At 39.8% G+C, this 20,861-nt stretch overlaps 1 protein-coding gene across 1 annotated transcript in view; it reads right to left on the minus strand.

Annotated features, from left to right (window-relative positions):
- The window catches only part of ROCK2 (Rho associated coiled-coil containing protein kinase 2), a 108,259-nt gene that overhangs the window by 56,312 nt on the left and 31,086 nt on the right, over positions 1-20,861 (minus strand). The window contains exons 2-5 of the mRNA XM_073001668.2: positions 12,485-12,566; positions 11,357-11,457; positions 3,722-3,859; positions 1,337-1,597 (exon numbers count right to left, since the gene is read on the minus strand). Coding sequence (XP_072857769.2) covers positions 1,337-1,597; positions 3,722-3,859; positions 11,357-11,457; positions 12,485-12,566 — 582 coding nt within the window. The remainder of the gene's footprint in view (positions 1-1,336; positions 1,598-3,721; positions 3,860-11,356; positions 11,458-12,484; positions 12,567-20,861) is intronic.

The following is a 20,861-nucleotide window of genomic DNA, read 5'->3' on the forward strand; positions in this document are numbered from 1 at the left end:
GATATTACTGAAATATTTCCCTAATGTAGAACAGAAACAGTTCAAAATGGGAATAACCATGCTATTCTGTTAAGTGTATAGAATTATACCTGACTGGCATCAATCCGAACACAGTAGAGTATAAAAGTAACATGATGTATTTTAGAATCATTGTAATTACAAAATGGAAGCCTTCTTTTATTCCATAAGAATTATGAAGTTCCAAAAGAATTATGGAGTAAACCATTAATAGCTTCTTACTGATTATTTGATCTAATTTCTAAATAAATTATCTGAAGACCACTAGGGGATGCTATGAGTGTGCTTATAAAATAGTAAATACATGCTATCTTTTTCATTAACAATAATTAATGCCAGACAGAGTTATTTATCCTAAACATGTTTACTTGGAAGGTCTGTTTCACTATGAAAAGTCACATGTCCAAGCAAAAAGCTGTTAAAAATTGAAGAGTAAACAGATTTTATATGACAAAAGGTATTTTCCATTTTGCCAGATAAAGAGTCTCAGCTACTGATAAACTTTCTGTCATTACCAGTAGCAACAGCTTCACTCAGTCAATTTTGTTGATATGAAACCAATAATATTTAACTCAATGAATGTTTTTCCCAAATTTTCAGGCAGGACTCTTATTTTTAGCCTTTTCTGAACTTGAAACTATTAAAGCACAACAGATTGTATAGAGGTAGAAGATCAACACTTCCTGTACTCCTACTCTATTTTAGAACTTCACGTAACCTCTTGAAACTGCCTCCCCCCATCTGTGTTCCTTTGGGGTTCTACTTTTTAAAATCATTCACTGCAGATGACTGGTAAAGCAACTGGAGAAAGAAGAGGAAAAGAGAGGAGGAAAATGTCATTCCGCCACATGCAAAATTAGAATATCATGATGGTGTCCAACTTTCAATAATCAAGGAACAACAAGAAAAAACATTATCACCCAGGAGCAAAAACCTGATGAAACAACCAGGAAGCAGGTGCTAGAGTCACACATCACATGAGGAGGAGGAGGAGGAGGAGGTACCACTACCTCTAGTGGTAGCAGTCATTACCCTTGCAACAATTATCCTTGCCACAATTACACAGTCAATATCAAGTCAGTGTTCCATATACTGCAGCAAAGGCTGAGCCACAGTTACATGCATGACAGTGGGTTTATGGTGAGAACTGAACTGGAGACTTCCACAGCAAATTATCTTGGCCACTGTATTAGGGCCATTATTAAATACCATACAGTTCAAATCATCTTTTCTGACAGTATTTAAATAAAATATTGTTTGAGGCTCTCTACATTGTTCATATTATTTTAGAAGCACACTGAATGAATCAGATACTTACTTCATCCATTTTCATACAAGTACCAAAATCTGCTAGCTTCAGATGTCCATATTTATCCAAAAGCATGTTGTCAGGTTTCACGTCTCTGTGTATCAAGCCCATGGAATGAATTGCATCAAGAGCAAGGACAACTTCAGCTGTGTAAAATTTGGCCCACTTTTCAGGCACATCGTAATTGCTCATGAGGTTGACAAGATCTCCACCTGGCATGTATTCCATTACCATGTATAGGTATCGGTCATCTTGAAAGGCACTAAAAAGCTGCACGCAAAGGGAAGGGCAGTTTAAAAAACAGACAAAACATTAGATTTCAACTCCCCCCCCCCGAGCCTATGTACACCTGAAGCACCTGAACATACTTATTCTGCTTCTGCCTTTCACTAAAAAAATTGGAATGATACAGGAATAATTATGAGTTCCAGTTTGATTAAACAACAGAGATGGGCACGAACCATTGGTTTAGCAGTTTGTTGTGGTTCATTTAGGTTTATATCTGTGAAGATTCTCCATAATGGGTTTGTATCTGTGAAGATTCTAACAGATATGTGAGAAGGACGGCAGAAGTGGGATTATCCTTCACCCCAAGTCCTTTGTCCTTCTAGCAAACCTATTCAGACCAGGAGGAAGTGAAGCCAATGTGGAGGATATATCAGGGGTCTCCTACCAACTCTCTTCAGAGAAGAAGCTATTGAGTAGCAAAATGTTTCAACCTAAGAAGAAAGAAGTCCAGTTGCCATGACTCAACGTCCGATTCATTTTGGTTTGTTTGCCGACTCCACAACTGATCTGTGGTTTGGTGCCCTGCCACTTCCTGCAGGGGTGCACTTGGAGGCAGCGCCCTGGCTTCCCTACCCCACTTCCTCCAGGCATTGCCTTTGAGTGGCTGGCTGCCAGAGGGGGCAGGACACTGAACTGCAGCTGTGCAGCCGGTAAACGAAGTGAGCCAAAACACCAAACTGGTGGTTCATGCCAATCTCTAGTTTACCAATCATTCTTCCAAAACATTTTATGACATTAAATATTTCAGCAAGAAACACGGTCATGAAACAAGCAAGTCTCTTCTCTCTCTCTTTTTTTTTGTATCAGCAACTATGACTAAGGAGATACACAATAAAAAGTGTTATATTTGTTTAATTTTGGGTTCTTGGAGGGAGGAAGCTCTTTGTGTGTGTGCGTGCGTGCGTGCGTGCGCACTAGTTCCTTCCTTTAATATAAAAAGGAAAGTCCCTTTTGGGTTTTCCATTTGTGTTTCCTTGAATTCCAAAAGAATTCTTAAAAACTGTTCCAGAAGAGCAGAGGCAAGACAACACAAAATCAATCTACTCCAAAAGCAGGCAACAATAAATGAGAAAAACATCCAAAAACATAATCCCAAAGGGAAGTGCTGGCAGGAGCAAAATTAATTTAAAGAAATGGGCAAGGGAAAATTCCCCTTCAAATTAAGAAAAGATGGGGGAAATGATTCAGGAAGGGGGCATTGAAGGCAGATCGCAATCCAAGATAGAGGCTGCCACACAGAAATTCATCCCTCATGAAGCAACTAAAGCAAAGAGCACTCACTCCTAAATAGTTCCCACTAGGCCCCTTTACAGATTCAAAATTTCCCTTCCACCCAGATATTCTTCTCATGGGCTGCTGACAGCTCTTGTGACCATTACTGGATTTTAAAAAATCAGATCATTTGACAGGTAAAACGGGTGAAGGAAAAGGCACCAAAAGGTTACACAAAAGAGGGAATAGGAAACGAACGAAATGTCTGTGTACTTCTCTTTCCTCAACTCAAACCATTCATATGTCAGAGTGGCTCTCTTTCAGCAATTTCTGACAGAACACAAAATTTGCACACACAAAAAGAGCCACTCTGACATATGAATGTGAGGCACATTATGTTAGGACTAGTAACAAGTTAACACAAAAGTTTCTACAGAGGTGGAAGCTTTCTTTAACTGTAGCACAAATATTACTTAACTCCTTGCCCCTGCTACTCTTTCCTATTCTTCACTCTACATTGGCAAACGGAACACACAATCTACATAGCAGGATCGTAAATTCATCATGCCACCACCAAATTGCTACAGAAGCATGACTGCAGGAATGTTTATAAATGGCTTAATCACTATATGATGAATATTTGTCTTCACAGAAATAAAACACATTTATAGTAATGAATATATTTAAGATCATGCAGTTACTGTACACCTGAAAGAGGCAAATACAATTTCATCTTTAGATGAAGAAAGGAAAGTCAAAATAATGAAGCTCAAGATTAAAATCCGTAAATACAAGGTTTGCAAATGCTATTCCTCTACCAATATACAGCTTCAACATTCATCCATAAACCGTTTTAAAGCAACACATAATTTTATGCATGCACATTGTTCTTACCTGAACCACCCATGGGCTGTTGGCAAAGGCCATTATATCTCTCTCCTCCCAAAAAAAGGCTGAGTCTGACCTTTTGAGCATTTCAAATTTACTAAGCAGCTTCATGGCATAAGCCTTCTGTGTTATTTTATGGCGGACCTGTTGATGAAAAATTTTTATCAGCTACTTTCTTGAGTAATATCTCACAAAAAGGGGTTTAATGAAGTCCTTTGCATTTTGCCTTTAGAACTCAGTAAGGAGAGACATGTGCAATTCTACTTTAGTCAATAACAAATGTGACAGCATACCCTCATCCTCATACTTATCTTAATGCAGAGTGGCAGGCCTCTGGTCCAACTCTGGTGAGTAGTAGGCATGTGATCTTTTTTGTTTGGACTCTACATCCCAGAATTCTTCATTCTGGGAGTTCCACCTGCCAGACAAAGTCGTAGATTGTGCTCATCTGGAGGAAACCTGGGCTGGGCGGCCTCATGGATCAGAGCAGGCTGAGCTCAGAACTAGTTTGCGGTTAGAAACGGAAGCTACCCCTGATGTTAGCTTCTTTTTCCAACAGGGAAGTATGGCTGAGCCCTGACTATTCTGGGCCACAAGGCCTTCCAGCGCAATCTTCCGCAAGATAGACACAATGTTGTGAAGAAAAGCTTCTAACTCATTATCATCTCATTCAAATTACTACCAAGGAATGTTATGGAAATCTTCACGAAATGGCACTAACAAGAATTATGTAATAAGCCAAAGAGATTTTATTCTAATTAATCAGACATAAGTGAACACCTACCCCAGAGCGAACACATATTCAGATCATAATCCTGTTGTCATTATAGTTTGCCTCAAATTAAATACAAAACAAAACAAAACAGAAAAAGCATAGACATTAAACCACCAAGTGATTGAACTGTATGGGCTGTTGTTAAGGAGGAGTTCACGAAGGCATTAAAAACACTACACAGTGAAGCAGCTCATACATGAATGCTACTTGCTCTAAACTCACAGTGGCATTAGTAGATGTGGCCACCAAAAATATCAAACATAGAAGCGATAATGAAATGTAGATGACAGGAGAAATATTGGAGCTAACAGAAGAGAGAGGATGTGGAACAATACAGATGACATCAACTACAGTGAATTTTGCAAGAACATCTAAAACAAAAATAGGGAAGGGAAAGAAAAATTAATAATATACAGAATATACAAAAACCAAAAAATTTAACAAGATCAGTGACTCTTTTAATGTGCACAACTAGTGGGTTAATAGGCATATTTTTCAAAATGGCAATATCTACTACTAATGGATAGTAACACTGCTTGGATACTAGACATCAAGGATAAAATCATATGGTAGAAGAGTGCCTTGAAGAGGGAGGTGGTTTGAAGACAACAAATAGGCAGAATTTATTGTATCAAAGATATATTTTAATTAACTACTTGCTGTCAAGTTAATTCTGACTTATGGCAACCCTTTCCATGGTTCTATATGTACAGAGTACTCTGAAGTAGTTTATCATTCTCTTCTTCCCAAGGCTACACAGAAATGGTTCTTCTCTCAGAAGACACGGTAGAAAATCAGACTCCAAACTACTGGCTCCAAAGCCAGATACTGTATTTAACTCACTGAAATATTCAGGCATCTACCAAAGGTAGACACTAGAACAAAAATAGAGAAATTTGAAATGCAATATGCTAACAAAAAAAAATGGCAACATTCCTGACTGAATATTTTTGCAGAAGTATCAACAACAACCAAGAAGGACAACTTAGATGTTTTAGTAAATCTTTTCAATCAAAACAGCACAGAAATCATTCCTGAAATTTAGCACAGATTGACCTTTATTCCATTCCTCAACAAGAAAATACAAAAACTTGTAGTGACAGAAGACCAGTGATTTTAATGAGCTATGTGCTTAAGTTTTTTTAAAAAAATATAATACATAGCAGAATTTTTCAGACATGGGAAGAAAGGATAGGAAAAATACCATTTAGACTCGGAGGATGATTTGGAACCAGGAAAGCATTAATCTGCCTAACTGTACATTGGTAGACAGGTTGTGACATCAATATGGATACCTATGTTAGCTTTACGGACTATGAGAAAATTTATGACTAAGTCCCAAAGAGAAAACTGATGAAGTAAACAAAGGCCTTGATTCAACTGGCAACCTGTACTGGCAACAAACCGGTGAAAGCTGACCACTATATAGCAAGGAATGTAGACGTACAAAGAGAAGTATGACAAGGATGTGTATTTTTGACACCCTTTTTCAATGTAACACCAAGAAAATCTTCAGAGATTTGATTCAGCTGATGGTATAAATAGCAATGGAGAGGCTATCCACCACATAAGATATGCATGTATTACAGTAATAGTAGCTGACGACTTAGTAGGGCCTTGAAAGGTTACTCAATAAAGTCAGAGAAATAAGTAATGAATATGGTGTAATAAAGAATTTTAAGAAAAACAAGTTCATGGTTACCAGTAAAGAGCAAAAAATTTAAGGAATACAACTAAAATCTGAAATAATATTGCATAGTGTGCTAAGAAATGTAAGTTCCTTAAAATCTGGTTGAATGAACTGTAATATCGTTGTTTACAATGGAAGTCAGAACAGAGAAGGCCTAAAGCTGCTTTGGTGAAAAATAAAATGAAACATGTAAAGAAACCTTTAAAAATGGCTTGGAGAATGTTGATTGTGCAATGCTATGTTCTCCTGCTTCCACCAAATGACATGGAATGGTGGACACAAGCCAGAAGAAAAAAGACAGATGCATCAGAAATAAGGATTTATAAGTGGATGCTTGAAATTCTTAGATCAATGAGATGACCAAAGTAAAATAAAGGTAAAAAATAGTGCAGAAAAGAAAAAAGCTTGCAGGTATTTGCTAAAGAGCCTTGAGGGCTTATTCAGATACAGCACTGCATCACTGTTTAGAGCTGCCACATCCAAAGGCAAAATAGCCATCAAAATATCTAACCTCAGATAGAAAAAGAAGAACCCTAGATTAAAAATCTACCACTGTTGTGAAAGGATTCTCCACCAAATGCCTCTTTTAAAACAGCTTAAGCAAGAAGAGGCTCGCGCACTCCACGAGAGTTTCTGGACACAGATTCGGAGAACAAGTAACAATTGTACCTAGAACCTTAATGAAGAGCTTGGCTCTTTTAAGTTTACTGACACATTTAACTTCAAAGGTTTAAATGATTAATCCACTGAATTCTGCTGAGCAGGACTCTTAACACGACGGTCCTCAAAATTTAGTCTTTCACATGTTTTCATCTTCCAGAAGCCCGAGCCAACATGGCTAATAGAAAGGATCTGGGGAGTGCAGGTCCAAAATGTACAGACTACCAGAGGCTGAAAACCACAATTTTGCAGGATGAAATAGCATCTAATAGTTAGGGATGGGTATTTTTTTATTTTTTGAATTACAGCGCCCAGAAATCTATAATACCCCTAACACTTTGCAGTGCCACAGTGCTTAGCTCCACCCAGCAGTCCTTCTGTGTTGGAACAACAACAGAAATGGAGGAATTTTCTCTCATTTACGTACCAGCTGCAAGTTACATTAAATACCTAAGTGAAATGGGCAGGTGGGGGGGATGTGTCACTGTGAACCACCTCCCTCCACTACAACAGTCAAACTGGGTGTCCAGATGGCTTTTCAGAAGACAACTTTAGATCTTACAACTATTGTTGTAAGCCGCCTAGAGTAATCTTGGTTGATTAGATAGGCGGGATATAAATAAAATAAATAACTAAAATAAATAATTTCAAACTGCACCTGGTCCTTTAAAAGCAAAATTACTCCAAAGCAAAGATCTCATTGGTTGTCCTCATTCAATCAATAATGTACTGGCAGAAATAAAGGTCAGGAAATATTCAATACTCATTCTTTCTGTGACTCCCCTTTTTCACTTCCTCTGGCTCCTTATACTCTCACCTCTCTTACTCTTTGTCTCCCTGTAGCTTCTCTCTCACTGTCTCTGCCTCCTCTCTCTCTCTCCTTAGCCTATGAACGGTGTGTATATTTATTTGTTCAGACACTTATGCCTATGATAAGGCTGACATTCCACATCACAATGTTGTCTAGTAGTAAGCCCCATTCACTTCAATGAGACTCATTCATTTCCTGAGGCACCATTAAGACGTTTGGGAAACGGCAACAGAATACTTCAGAGGCCATGCGTAGCCAGAATTTATGAATTTTTTTCTTATATAAAATAATAATATTTCGGGTCCCGTATTTTCTAAACGACAAGATGGATCAAATTCAAATTAAGAAAAGTTTATAAAAAGAATCATTTTCTTTTAAGGAAGCAGTGTTTAGCATTTGAAAAATAACTATCAAACTCACTACAGTTGGGTCTCTACTTAAGAACTTAATCCGTATTGGAAGGTGGTTCTCAAGTTGAAAAGTTCTTATGTTGAATCTGCATTTCCCATAGGAATGCATTGAAAACCATTTAATCCGTATCTGCTCTTTTCCGTCCATAGAAACTACAGTGGAACCTCTACTTAAGAACTTAATCCGTTTTGGAATGGTGTTCTTAAGTTGAAACATTCTTAAGTTGAAGCAAAATTTCCCATAAGAATGGACTGAAAACCAATTAATCCGTTCTGGCTGTTTTTTTGTTATGTAGAGGTGCGTTCGTACATTGAAGCATTAGTTCCCATAGGAACTAATGCAAAGCTGGTTAATACGTACTCTACCACTAGGGGGAGAATTTTTTTTAACCTAAGATGACCTAAGGTTAAAAAAAGAGCAGGAAAGGTTTTTTTTCCTGTTCTTATCTTGGATTTCTGTTCTCAAGTAGAAGCAAAATTTAGCAAATGGAGCTGTTCTTAAGTTGGATTGTTCTTAAGTAGGGACGTTCTTAAGTAGAGACCCCACTGTACAAGCAGCCAAGAAAATGGTAGCAAAATGTGTAAACAGGGGAGATAGTAGGAATGGTTTTTGAAATCAGAAATTAAATCTTTAAAAGTACTTGCCCAAACTTCTCTAAATCTGGCACAATCTTAGAATGATAGAGCTGGAAGGGACCCTGTGGATCATAGAGTCCAGATCCTGTCAAGGAGGCACCGAGGAGGAACCGAACTCCCAACATCTGGTTCCACAGCGAAATACCTAAACCACTGAGCTATTCAACAGAGCAAGCCCATAATGCATTACTTTGCCAAATACGGTCCTGATTCAGAAACACTTTCAAAACAAGTCACATTTTGTTTGGACTGACCCCGCCTAACAGAAATGGCTTACAGGATGTTGTTCTGACTGGTCACACAATATCGAAATTGAAGTCCTGCGCAATTTTAATGCAGACATAAGGACCTTGCTTTTTTATCAGCAGGAGAGAAAGGAAGATTGTATAATTGAAGAAGTGTCCACCATGCATGCCCATTCAAATACTTTTATTTGGAAGAAGAAACATGAGAAGCTAAGGTGAAACAGACTAGACAAATAAGGAAATGAACTGTGTTCCATAAACTTTTCCCCTCCCTCTACCCATACAATCTTTTACTTCCAGCAACCCTTCCTCTGACAAATTACTGGGCAATCTTGTTTGGGGGGGTATGTGCGGGAATTTCACATGACGTTGCTATTCCAAGAATTAATTCAGCACTTGGCCTCCATCTGGTTCACTGACACGTTAAAAATGGAAATTCAAAGCTTATAGCTTTGTACGGCCTTTCTTGTTCCCATAGATTTAATACCTGGATAGCTGTACTTCAGTATCTACAAGTTCTTCCCCATTATGTCTTAAACCAGCATGCAGACTAATTGCTTTAACACTGACCCTTCTCTTCCCTATCTATTTTTGGTGACCTCCATGCATGACAAACAGATCATTTTTTATCTCAAAAGCTGGCAGAGAGAATTCAGTGTATTTTTAGTTAGACTAAAAAACTACTGCACCATCCCAAATAGCGGTGTTATGGATTCAGGAGTTTCTAAATAGCAGAGACTACGACACCATCTGCTATCCCAATCCTCCCTGCTCCCTTTTGAGCTTAGCTGTAACCCTTACACATCTGGGACAGAAATATTGTTGCACATTGTGATACAACATTTTTGAGGGTGGATTCAGCTTGAATTTACAGTCAAGAACCATTAACTTCACAGAGATGGATCCAAATTAATTTGGACCCCTTCATATGAAGTAAACCGTGCAGCACCACTGATGCCATGTATGCCCTCTCCCCACCTCCCGGGCAGGTTGGCCCACTCACATTTCATCATGCCAGGTTCCTTCTTCTCCAGTGGCACTCCAATTTGGGCAGGAACTCAGGCTGCCTGTCCCCACCTCCTCTGGCAGCTGACCACTTTGACAAGGAAGCAGGACGGGGATTTTCCTCACACAGCCAAGGAGTGGTCAGCTGACAGAGGAGGCAGGGGCACTAGGAGAGAAGAAGGACTCCAGTGGCATACGATAAAATGTGAGTGGGCCAGTGGCCTAGAGGGTGAGGAAAGGGTATGCACGCCACCTGTGGCGCTGCATGGTTTACTTCATACAAAAGACATGCTCATTTCTTGATATGGACAGACCCAGGATTTCTGATTCTCCAGAGTGGGAGTCTGCTATGCTGACTGTACAGTACTTCCAAATTTACCCCCACACCACTGATCAGAAAATGAAGTTTGGATTTTACTTTATGGCCAATGCTGCTTCCCTAACACTTTTATATGTTCAACTCTAGTACAGTTTTCTGTATTTTTGCTGTCTATGCGTTTTTATGACAGGAAAATATATTTTGTATAAAAGGTGTTTCTGATTGATTAAGCAATTTTTCCCTTTTAAGAAATATTTATGAATTTGTACACTATATAATTTTATTACAAAAATCCCAAAGTAGCTTAAAAGACACCACTTACATTACCAGAACAATTAAATTAAACTCAAAACAAATTAAAAACAATGTTGTTACATACTGACAAGGTGGAACCAAATTCATAGCTACTCTAATAGGGCTTTCAAGGTAAGTGAGATGTTTAAGAAGTGTTTTTACCAGTTCCATACCCTAGTAAGTTTCCATGATCAAGCAGGAAGCTGAACCCTAGTCTCTTTGAGCACCAGTTTATATACTCTATCTACTGGACCACATTGGGTACCTCATTAAAAGCACAGTAACATTTCAATCACGAGATAACATAAAAAACCCATATATTAGAATTGCAAGGATTTTAAGGAGAAAAAAAATCCTTACTCTATGTGGGGATACTTATGGACAATGTGCAGGTATCATAGAAAAGATCAAAATGAACGTCTCCCCTTCTCAGAACTACATAACATTTTATTCATTTTATAATTAAACACATCTAATCTTTTTGCTATTGGGCTCCCTCATCAAGTCAGCTAGGAGTTTGGCTTCATGCAAGCGTTGATGAAGTAGGATAAAAAAAGTTCAGTCATTTGACCACCGAAAGTCTAGAAAAATGAGAACTGAGACCAATAAAAGCCAGGGTCTGTGCACAAAACTAGGCTACATATTATATGCCAAATGATACTGAATAAAACTGCTTCTAAATTCTGCATTCAAAAGAAAGCTTGAGCCAATTGTTGCCAAAGACATTTAAGAAAAACTGTATCTGTACTTATTTTAAAAAAGTATTTAAAAAGTATAGGTGACTACAAATTCTTACCAGCTGTACTTCACCAAATGCTCCTCTTCCAATCACTTTAACGACATCATAATCATCTGCTTTCATTTGAAGAGCACGGATTTTTTCCACTACTTTTTCATCTGTACAATTTTAAGGGAAGTCATTATAATCCATGAAGAAAAAGTCATTTGTTAGTCATGATTTCAAAACAAGTAACATTTCCACAAAAACTGTACATTTTATCCACTATTACAGAAACTGCAGGCTAAAATTAGAAGCACAGGCCACTAAAAAAGTCTTAAATATATGTTAATCAATGTGTTATCTGTAAGGTGCAGTTTTGGTTACACTGAGACTGTAGCCAAAATACTAAACTGGTAAATTAAAGCGCCAGGACTACAGTCCAAAGGACATGTAATCCTTTTGTTTTAATATTTCTGTCACGGTTTGCAAAAGACAGGGTATAACTGTGTATTTCTGCTGGATCCTCCTGCTTCTGACAGAATCAGCAATTCCTCTTCCCTTCTACAGGCCATTATTCTTTCTAAAAACCTGCTCCAGTGGAAGGAAGTGAAAGAGAAAATCTTGATTCCGCTGGTGCTGGAAGTACACTACTGGATATAGAAGTTTACCACCAGATCTGGACCACAGAAGACCATGAAATAAGACTAAATCACAATGGGGGAAGAGAATATTAAGACTGAACATTACCTATTAAAATAAACTAGGAAAACAAAAATAAACTCTACATGGTGGCGTTTCTTTAGAAGGTCATTATTTCCCAGACTTTTCCTCATCCACTGAATCAGCAAAGGTGTTTCAATTTGAGGAGTGGAACTCTAAATAAAATACTGTAATGCTTACACTGAAAAATATATGGTTAGCATTTTGATTCATTATCAAACTGTAGAATCTTGCTTCATATGCAATATTCCAAGTATTATATCCTACAATCAATAAATAATCCATTAGACTTCAGTTGATCGCTACTATTGCATATAAAACCTCATGTTTGGATTATTACTAAATTATTTAAATACTCTTGAAAAATTACAAATATGACCGGTAACCATTTTTTAAATAAATGAAGGTTACATCCATTCAAACAAGTAATAAAAAATAATCAACAATATCAATGGGCAGGTGCTGCAGACAATAAAAACTTACATCTATTTAAGAAGTTGTCAATGTTCTTGTTCTTCCTCAGTGCTGGATAATCCAGATCAAGAACTAAGGAGTTTAAACTATCCTAGAAAAAAATATTTTTAATAAAATATTAATTGTAACTATACATCACATCAATTTAAATGAATATGGCATCATATAATAGCAGCAAATAGGACTATAAACGAAACAAGTGTAAAACAATCTGTATTCCAGGGTAGATAAAAATCAATATTTTTTTTAAACCAAATCATGATTTAAATCATGATATAAATAAAAAATTCCGGGATTTAAAAAATTCAAATAATCAAAAAAATATCTGATTTTTAAATTTAAATCATGACTTAAATTGTGATTTAAATCAAATCCATCCTGCTGTATTCCAAATACCAATTGTCAGGATAGGAATCTATTGTCTCCCACTTTACAGAAGTCATATACAGTATAATATTTAAAAAATAATAGTAATAATTACTTATTTTACAATTTTAAGAACAGCAAAGCATAGTGAAACACACACACACAGAGGACATTGCAATTATACACATTGATTATATCCAATAAAATGCAAATGGAGTCCACATGTGCAACAGGACTTTCAGTTCATCACCTCCCCCTGCAACCTCCCACACATATAGACTGGTCCAGACAGTTCCCAAACCATCTAGGTCAGATTTTGGAGAACTGCAGAAGGAGAAGGAATTCCCAAGAGAGGAATTCTATATCAGCTACAGCTCTGAAACAATACACAAGGGCAATCCTGCACAAAACACAATGGAAGAATTTGGATGGAAGCTTGCCAATGCAGAAGTAACAATAGTAAGACTTTATATCGAGTAGGTTCAGGACCGGCAAAAGGAAGCAGCATCTACAACACTCAGTTTGCATGAAATCCAGTATTACACAAGAATGCTGATTAGTAATAACTCTAACAGATTTTTAAGAATTGGAAAAATTTGGGGAGAACAGATCTACTAACTGCAATAGCTAATTGGAGCCTTTATTTGCACAGACAATATAGTTTCAGATTAGAGGTACTGTGTACAGGAACTCATTCCCTTTATGCCTGAGAACTTCTAGTCTAAATGACAAGAGCTGGAAAAGAATAATAGGCATGGCAGCTCTCAGTATTAACTATTCTTACATTCCAGACATTCCAATGTCAGTCATAAACTCAGTGGGGTAGGACAGGAGACTGGCTGTGTCTACTCATTTATCTTCTGGATTCAAGTTCCCAAAGATAGAATGGAGTATTCAGTCTATATACAAAACCTCTTCTACTGCCACTAGGCATACAGTATATATATTGTTCTGATGCTTAAGCAACATAAAGCTGATCAAAGATCCTTTGATGACTTTCCTGTCCTGGAATCTTGGCAAAAATAAAAATTCACACCATTCTCTCAAAGTTCTCCGCACACATTAATCAGATTTGATATAGCAGATTTTACAAAAAACAAAAACAAAAAACCGCAAATATTTGGTATCCTGATCATCATTTGCCCTGTCCTCATCTCCCAAAATACCCTTCTTTCTATGCAGGGATGAATTCAATGCATATTTCCACTATAACAGAAGTTTCCATTTATTCCACCTGTCAAATCAATAGCTTTGGGCTATGCACACAAATTAGGGAAAAAAAAATATTTTCCATGTTGGCCTACCAATCAGGGCCAACCCACCTTGTGTTCTTTTGGCGGCACTCCAGCCTGACTTTATCTATGCCTGTGACAGCATTTACATAATCATCTTCAGAATTATTTTTGGCAAAATCTCTTGCCCACCTCCAGCCCAGAGAATATACACACAAAAGACAAAAGAGAAATAGGAGACACACAAAAGAGAAGCAGGAGACAGATAGTATGAAGTTCAACAATGATGCCAACACACTAACATGAATCTCTATGTTTGGTCACCAGGCGTCCCTATGTTCCCACTTTGAGACTGTTGTATTAGTCTAATCCAGAAGAAACAAGGGGGAAAATGACATTGGCAAGCTTCTCCTTTTCATCAGATAATAGCTGTAGTTGGTACACAAGTCAAAGCTAGAAAAACACCTAGTTTGGCAAACCTTTCTTACAAATCCCAGTTCATAAGGGGTTTCATTAATACTTATCTGCCATTCTAAAATAACTTTTATTATTTTTGAGCTCACTGAAAGGCTGGACCACAATACACTTGTAATAATATCATTTTGTGCACAAGAGGACCCAGAATCACCTATTGCATTATCCTAAAGTCTTTATAAATCTCCAGCTACACAAATGTATGTTTTGGAAGTTTTATGTTTTTCAAGGCTTTGCCTCCCTGCTCAAGTGCTCATTCACACATAACTACTTGGCGAGTATGTTTCCTAGAGCACTGTAAGTAGGGTTGTGCACTGTCTTCAAGAAATAAAATATGGCAATCCCTCTGTTTGACCTGCCAGACATGTTCCCTTCCTCTGTTGTTTCATTTTGCTTCCTGAGATGTAGTTATTCCTATTGTTTCTTTCTATGTTAACACTTTCTGTTCCTTACTGCATCTTGTGGATTTTATTTTATGAATACTTTACTGTTATTACCCACTAAGATTTTTGGGGGGTGGGGTGGGGGTGGGAAGGGACAATAAGTGGGATATAAGTTTTTCAATAAATATGCTGATGAAACTTTTCATAGAAACAAAGCATTTTGAATAGCAAAAGTATTAAATAGTATACAATTAGAGACGGGGATGAATATAAAAACGGATCAGTTTATTCTGACAAATACAGCCGATTTGTCATATATTTGTCAATCCGTATTTGTAAAAATTTTAAATCAGGACGAATATGGCTTGATGAATATTTCCTCGGTTTTATTTGTCAATTCGTTCGTATTTGTCTATATTCGTTACCCCTTTTGGGGGCCTCTCTGAGCTTGCTGGCACCAATTCGAAGCTCTGGCCAATCAGGACAGCCAGCTGAGAAGGATTTGGCAGAGATAATGGTGCGGGAATATCTGGCTGAGTCCCCTCAGCCCCACCAGTCAGATCCCCTCCATTATTGGACTACGAAACTAGTCATATGGCCGGAGTTGTCCAATGCGGCCATGGACCTCCTTTCCGCCACCCCCCACCAGCGTCCAGAGCGAGCACGTGTTTTCCCATCTCGGAGACATACTCCGACCACGCCACTCATGTTTGGATCCTGTTACTGTGGAGAGACTGTCATTCATCAAGGTGAACCTTCCCCTGTTGGGCTTCCCCTCACTGAACGCAAAGAGGTAGAATTCCAATGACAGTCTCTCCCTTAAAACACCACCTGCCTGCCTGTGCCCACCTGCCTGCCCACTCTCCAGTCTTCCTGAAAAAAAAAAGATCTGCCTACTTGCCTGCCAGCCTGTGAAGCTGCCCCAGTCAGAAGTCCAGCTACCGATCCCCGTCGCCTCCTTGGGCCAAGTTTCAACTGTCCGTCCTGCCTGCCGGGTCACGTCGGCCCAGGGGACCAATTTTTGTAGAACTCCTGCCTGCTGCGATTTCCAAGTTTGTTCCACCTTCTACGTCCCTGACTGCCTGCTGGGTTATGTAGTCCCAGCGGGCTAGGTTTGTTCCACCTTCTGCCTCCCTGACTGACTTCTGGGTTACGTAGCCCCAGCAGGCTAAGTTTGTTCCACTTCTGCCTCCCTGACTGCCTGCTGGGTTATGTAGTCCTGGCAGGCTAAGTTTTGCAAAACCCCTGCCTGGCATGTGTTAAACCACATCAGCTCTGCAATCTGAAGCCAGGCGATATAGTGATGGAGTCTTCTTTCCTTTTGCTTCCTTCCTTTTGCCTCTGCCTCTTCCTTTTCCTCTGCCCCCCCCAGCCTATCCGGGTATCTCTGTGCCAAGAGGGCTGGGCTCTGCCCCACCCAATGCCTGTCTGGCCATCCCATGCCAACATGGCGCTCCAAAGTCCACTCGGGCTACTGCCTGAGTAGGTTGGCCGAATCTGGGACAAGCCACGGGAGCTCACGGATTCAAACTGCTGGACTGACACCTCACAATCAACAAGCCTAGTGCTCAGTAGCAGTTTAACTCAGTAGGGAGGCAGAAGCAGGAACAAGGGACAAGAGCTCAGGTCACCCCGTTGCATGGATTAGAACTGCTGATCTTCCACTCGAGAAGCCCAGCGGCCACCCTGATTGACCGCCGTTAGTAGCACCTTGCAGTTGGACCCTATTCTTTTGCTGTTGCTGCTGCTTTGACAACCTCAGTTGCCTCCTGGGGACAAACTTAGGTAACTTTGCAGGCAAATGTGATGTTGCAGAAGAAGAAGACCAGAGTTTCCTGCAGCTGCCTTTGGCCTAGGTGCCCCGATGAGGCCAAAAAAGCCTGTTTTCCAGCTGCGAACTTCCTCAATGCCTGATGGGGCAAAAAAAGTCAACAATGTTGCTGACCATTTGAACAACTTCCTAATCCTGCAGCTCCTTCCACTTGGGCTACATTCCAAAAGGTCTGCCTGCTCTGCCCCACCCAAAGCCTGTCCGGGCATCCCCTGTGCCAAAGAGGGCCCTTCTCAGCTCCACCCAAAGCCTGTCCAGGCGTGGCCCCATCACCCGGCTTCAGACTGCAGACCTCGTCTGGTTTTCAACCCGTGCCAAGGAGGGGCGGCCTGTCTACGCCCCCCCCCCCAAACCTCCGAGGGCTATCTTTATCATATCTGGGCAGTCTCAGCAGCCAAGTTGCAAGCAATCTCCAGCTTTCTAGTTCTAAACGAGCATCTTTGTCGCCCCATCTCCCAGCTTCAGATTGCAGAGCTGATCTGTTTCCGACAGCCCCACAGCCCCGTGGATTAACCGCTGTTAGTAGCCCCGACCCTGTTCATCTGATGGTGCTGCTGGTGCTGCTGGAAGTTGCAAGCAACCTCAGTTACCTCCTGGGACCAAAAACCTTTGCTCTGCAGGCAAATATGGTGTTGCTGAAGAAGACCGGAGTCTGTTCTGCTGCCTTTTGCCTCAGTGCCCTGATGGGGCCCAAAAGCCTGCTTTCTGGCTGCCAACTACCTCATTGCCCGATGGGGCAACACACTCTACTTTGCTGCTGCCAACTTACCTCAGTGCCCTGATGGCACCAAAAAGCCTGCTTTGCGGCTGCCATGTGCCTCAGTGCCCGATGGGGCCAAAAGAGCCTGTTTTCCTGCTGCCAACATCCTCAGTGCCCGACGGAGCCAAAAAGCCTGCTGTGCTGCCAAATACCCCTTGCCTCCAGTCCTCCTGAGGGCAAACTCTACTTCACTGGCAAATGTAATGTTGTGCTGAGCTGAAGACAAACTCAATGCCTCATGTGTGCCTCTACCAAAGGGACCTCTCATTCTGCTGGGGCCAAATATAACTCCCTCAATGCCATGGGCTTCTGTGCTGTGTGGTAAACTCTCCTGATTAACTCAGAGTTCCAATATCCAATCTTCACCAAACTTGACAGGTGTGTTGGGGAAAGACATAAGCTCCATTACGATTCTGGGTTCTCTAAGTACAGTATCTGGGGGGAGTTTTCTGGGGGGTCCTCTTTGTAACTATATAACTTGAGGGTCCGTGATCCAATGTTCGCCAAACTTTCAGGAGTTGTAGGAAAGCATCTGAGGAAGCTTCCCTGCAAATTTGATGTCTCTATGTTGTCAGTGGGCAGTGTTTTATTTATTTATTTATTTATTTATTTATTTATTTATTTAATTTAATTTAATTTAATTTAATTTAATTTAATTTAATTTAATTTAATTTATATGCCGCCCACACTACCCAAAGGTCTCTGGGCGGCTTACAGCATTTAAAATACAATAAAGATATGTAACAATTAAAATACAATTAAATAAATAAATAAATAAATAAATACAATTATAGCCGTTTAAAGTGCAGATGAATTGAGGGATCAATTTGTTGATTTGTAGAATATTTGTATTTGTTGATCCATTAATCTTGATGAATGATGGATCAAAATGAATTGCCATTTTTATTTACCCCCATCTCTAAACACAATCATAATAATCAACAGCAGTGACATGAAGAGCTATTGGATTTATATAAGTGCTAATATCTTGTAACATTTGCAAATTTCACTAGTTAGTCTAGGACAGTATTTCTCAAGCTTTGAGTCTCAACATGTATTTTTGTTTGTCCTCCAAGCCTACCATTCCTCTTCTTTGGCCCCTCAAAGAGAAAGAATTATCTCCTCCTTGTATGTCACACTTCAACTGTATTCAAAAACATACTGACCATAATTTAATCTTCAAAATGAGAAGAAATTCCAAACACATATGGTGTTGAAACTATTAAAGATCTATGGCATCTACATGTTTTTTGCTGGTAAGGAAGAAAGTAGGACTTGAAAGAAAGGCTCATTTCAAAAACATCTGTGAAAGATGGCGCACAGCTTTAGCTGTTGCTGAGTGATCTTCAGCTAAGAAAACCAACATCCCAATCCTAAACATATTTATTTAGAAGCAAGTTCCATTGACTTGAATAATAATATATTTCAAGATTACTGCCTAAAGTCACAGATTTAAGCAGATAATTAGCAAGCAAAGGCTTTCAGGATTATGGTCTACTTCTATACTACAGTTATGACCCCTGATGAATGTGAGAGGGTCAAGAGATTATATAGTATAAGCGCCCATCCATACTAAAGATAAGTAATCCAGGAAATGACATATCCTCTGTCTAGGCCTCACAGATTTTTTTAAAGCACACTTGAAGCAGGAAATATGTTATTAAAGTGATTTCACTGTTCACTTCCTCCCTCCCCTTCTTCAAAAAGTTTAAAGCCAACCAAATCTAAAAATAGTATTATCTAACAAAACACATCAAAAGCAGCGCCAAGCATAGCACAACTGTATGTACAAGTACAGACTCAGAATAATGAAAAGTATTTTTCCCCCACCACAACTTCTGAACTAGCACATACAATTGCTTAGTCTTGGTGCAATTCCCCTAAGTCCGGAGAGAAGATTTGTGGGGATAATATACAAATGAAAAGGATTTATACCAACAAACTTTGATGCCAACATAATGGTACCCTGTTTCTCCGAAAATAAGACAGGGTCTTATATTAATTTTTGCTCCAAAAATGCATTAGGACGTGTTTTCAGGGGATGTTTTATTTTTTTTATGTACAACAATCTACATTTATTCAAATACAGTCATGTCATCTTCTGGTTGCTGCACAATGGTGGAGGGCAGGGTTTCACTTAACTAGGGCTTATTTTAGGGGTAGGGCTTATATTACAAGCATCCTGAAAAATCCTACTAGGGCTTATTTTCAGGTTAGGTCTTATTTTGGGGGAAATAGGATATAGAATGATGGACATCCTGGCATACCTGTCTACATATTCCCAACAGAAGTGCAGCAAGTTACTGTGAGACATAGTTTATTACTCAAGTAAGGTGAGATTTCTACTTTCAATTATTTAGTTAGCTCTGCCGGTGGATACACCACATATTTTGCTTTATCTACTACAAAAATGCTGTGGTAAACAAAAGGCCAAACATTTAAAATGCTCATGTTAAAAATAATCAGAACTAACTTGTCTATTAGTCTTTTCTGATATGATGAAAGAAATTCTACAATGATTTTGCATAAATCCTAATTAACATTCATCCATACCGCCAAGGCTGATATACAGAGCATAACAAAGCCAGCTCCAATGCTCGCTTAACTGAGTGTTCATCAGTTTTCCTCAACATGTTACCCTCTAGATCAGGGGTCCCCAACCCCTAGTCCGCAACCCCGCAGTGGTCCACGGCCTAGGCAGGACCGGGCCACGGACACAGATCTCCCCTGCCTCCCTGCAAGTGCCCCTCGCAAACACCACTGCACCATGCGCGCAAGCCTGCTTCGCCCAGTGCGCTGAGTGCATGCATGCATGCAAGCAAGTCTCCTGCAAGTGCCAGCAGGCACATGCTTGCAAGCACACTCCATCCGCGAGTGTAGTGCATGCATGCGCGTGAGCACCCATACACATGTATGCACCCCCAGGGAGCACACTGCATGCATACGTGTGAGCGGGTCCCCATGAGTGCCACCGGACGCATGTGCGCAAGCGTGTTCCACCCCCGCGGGTGCACCACATGTCTACGAGCACACCACGCCCTCTGCGAGAGCATGCGACTTTTCCCCAACTGGTCTGCAGTTGGGAAAAGGTTGGGGACCACTGCTCTAGATGTTCTAGACGAGTGGTTCCCAAACTTTTTGACACAAGAGACCAGTTTAATTGAAGACTATTCGCCCAAGGACCATGGGGGGAGGGAGTACTTGTTATGCAGTAGGCTGTCAGAGGATAGCTTTGATTCGAGGTCATTACATGTATTGTGCTGGGACAGATGAGCAGCGAGCAGGTGGTGAGCTGCAATTGAAGCTCCACCTCCTGTTAGATCCGCAGCGGCTTAAAACC

Source organism: Pogona vitticeps, chromosome 1, assembly GCF_051106095.1.
Source record: "Pogona vitticeps strain Pit_001003342236 chromosome 1, PviZW2.1, whole genome shotgun sequence".
NCBI lineage: Eukaryota > Metazoa > Chordata > Lepidosauria > Squamata > Agamidae > Pogona > Pogona vitticeps.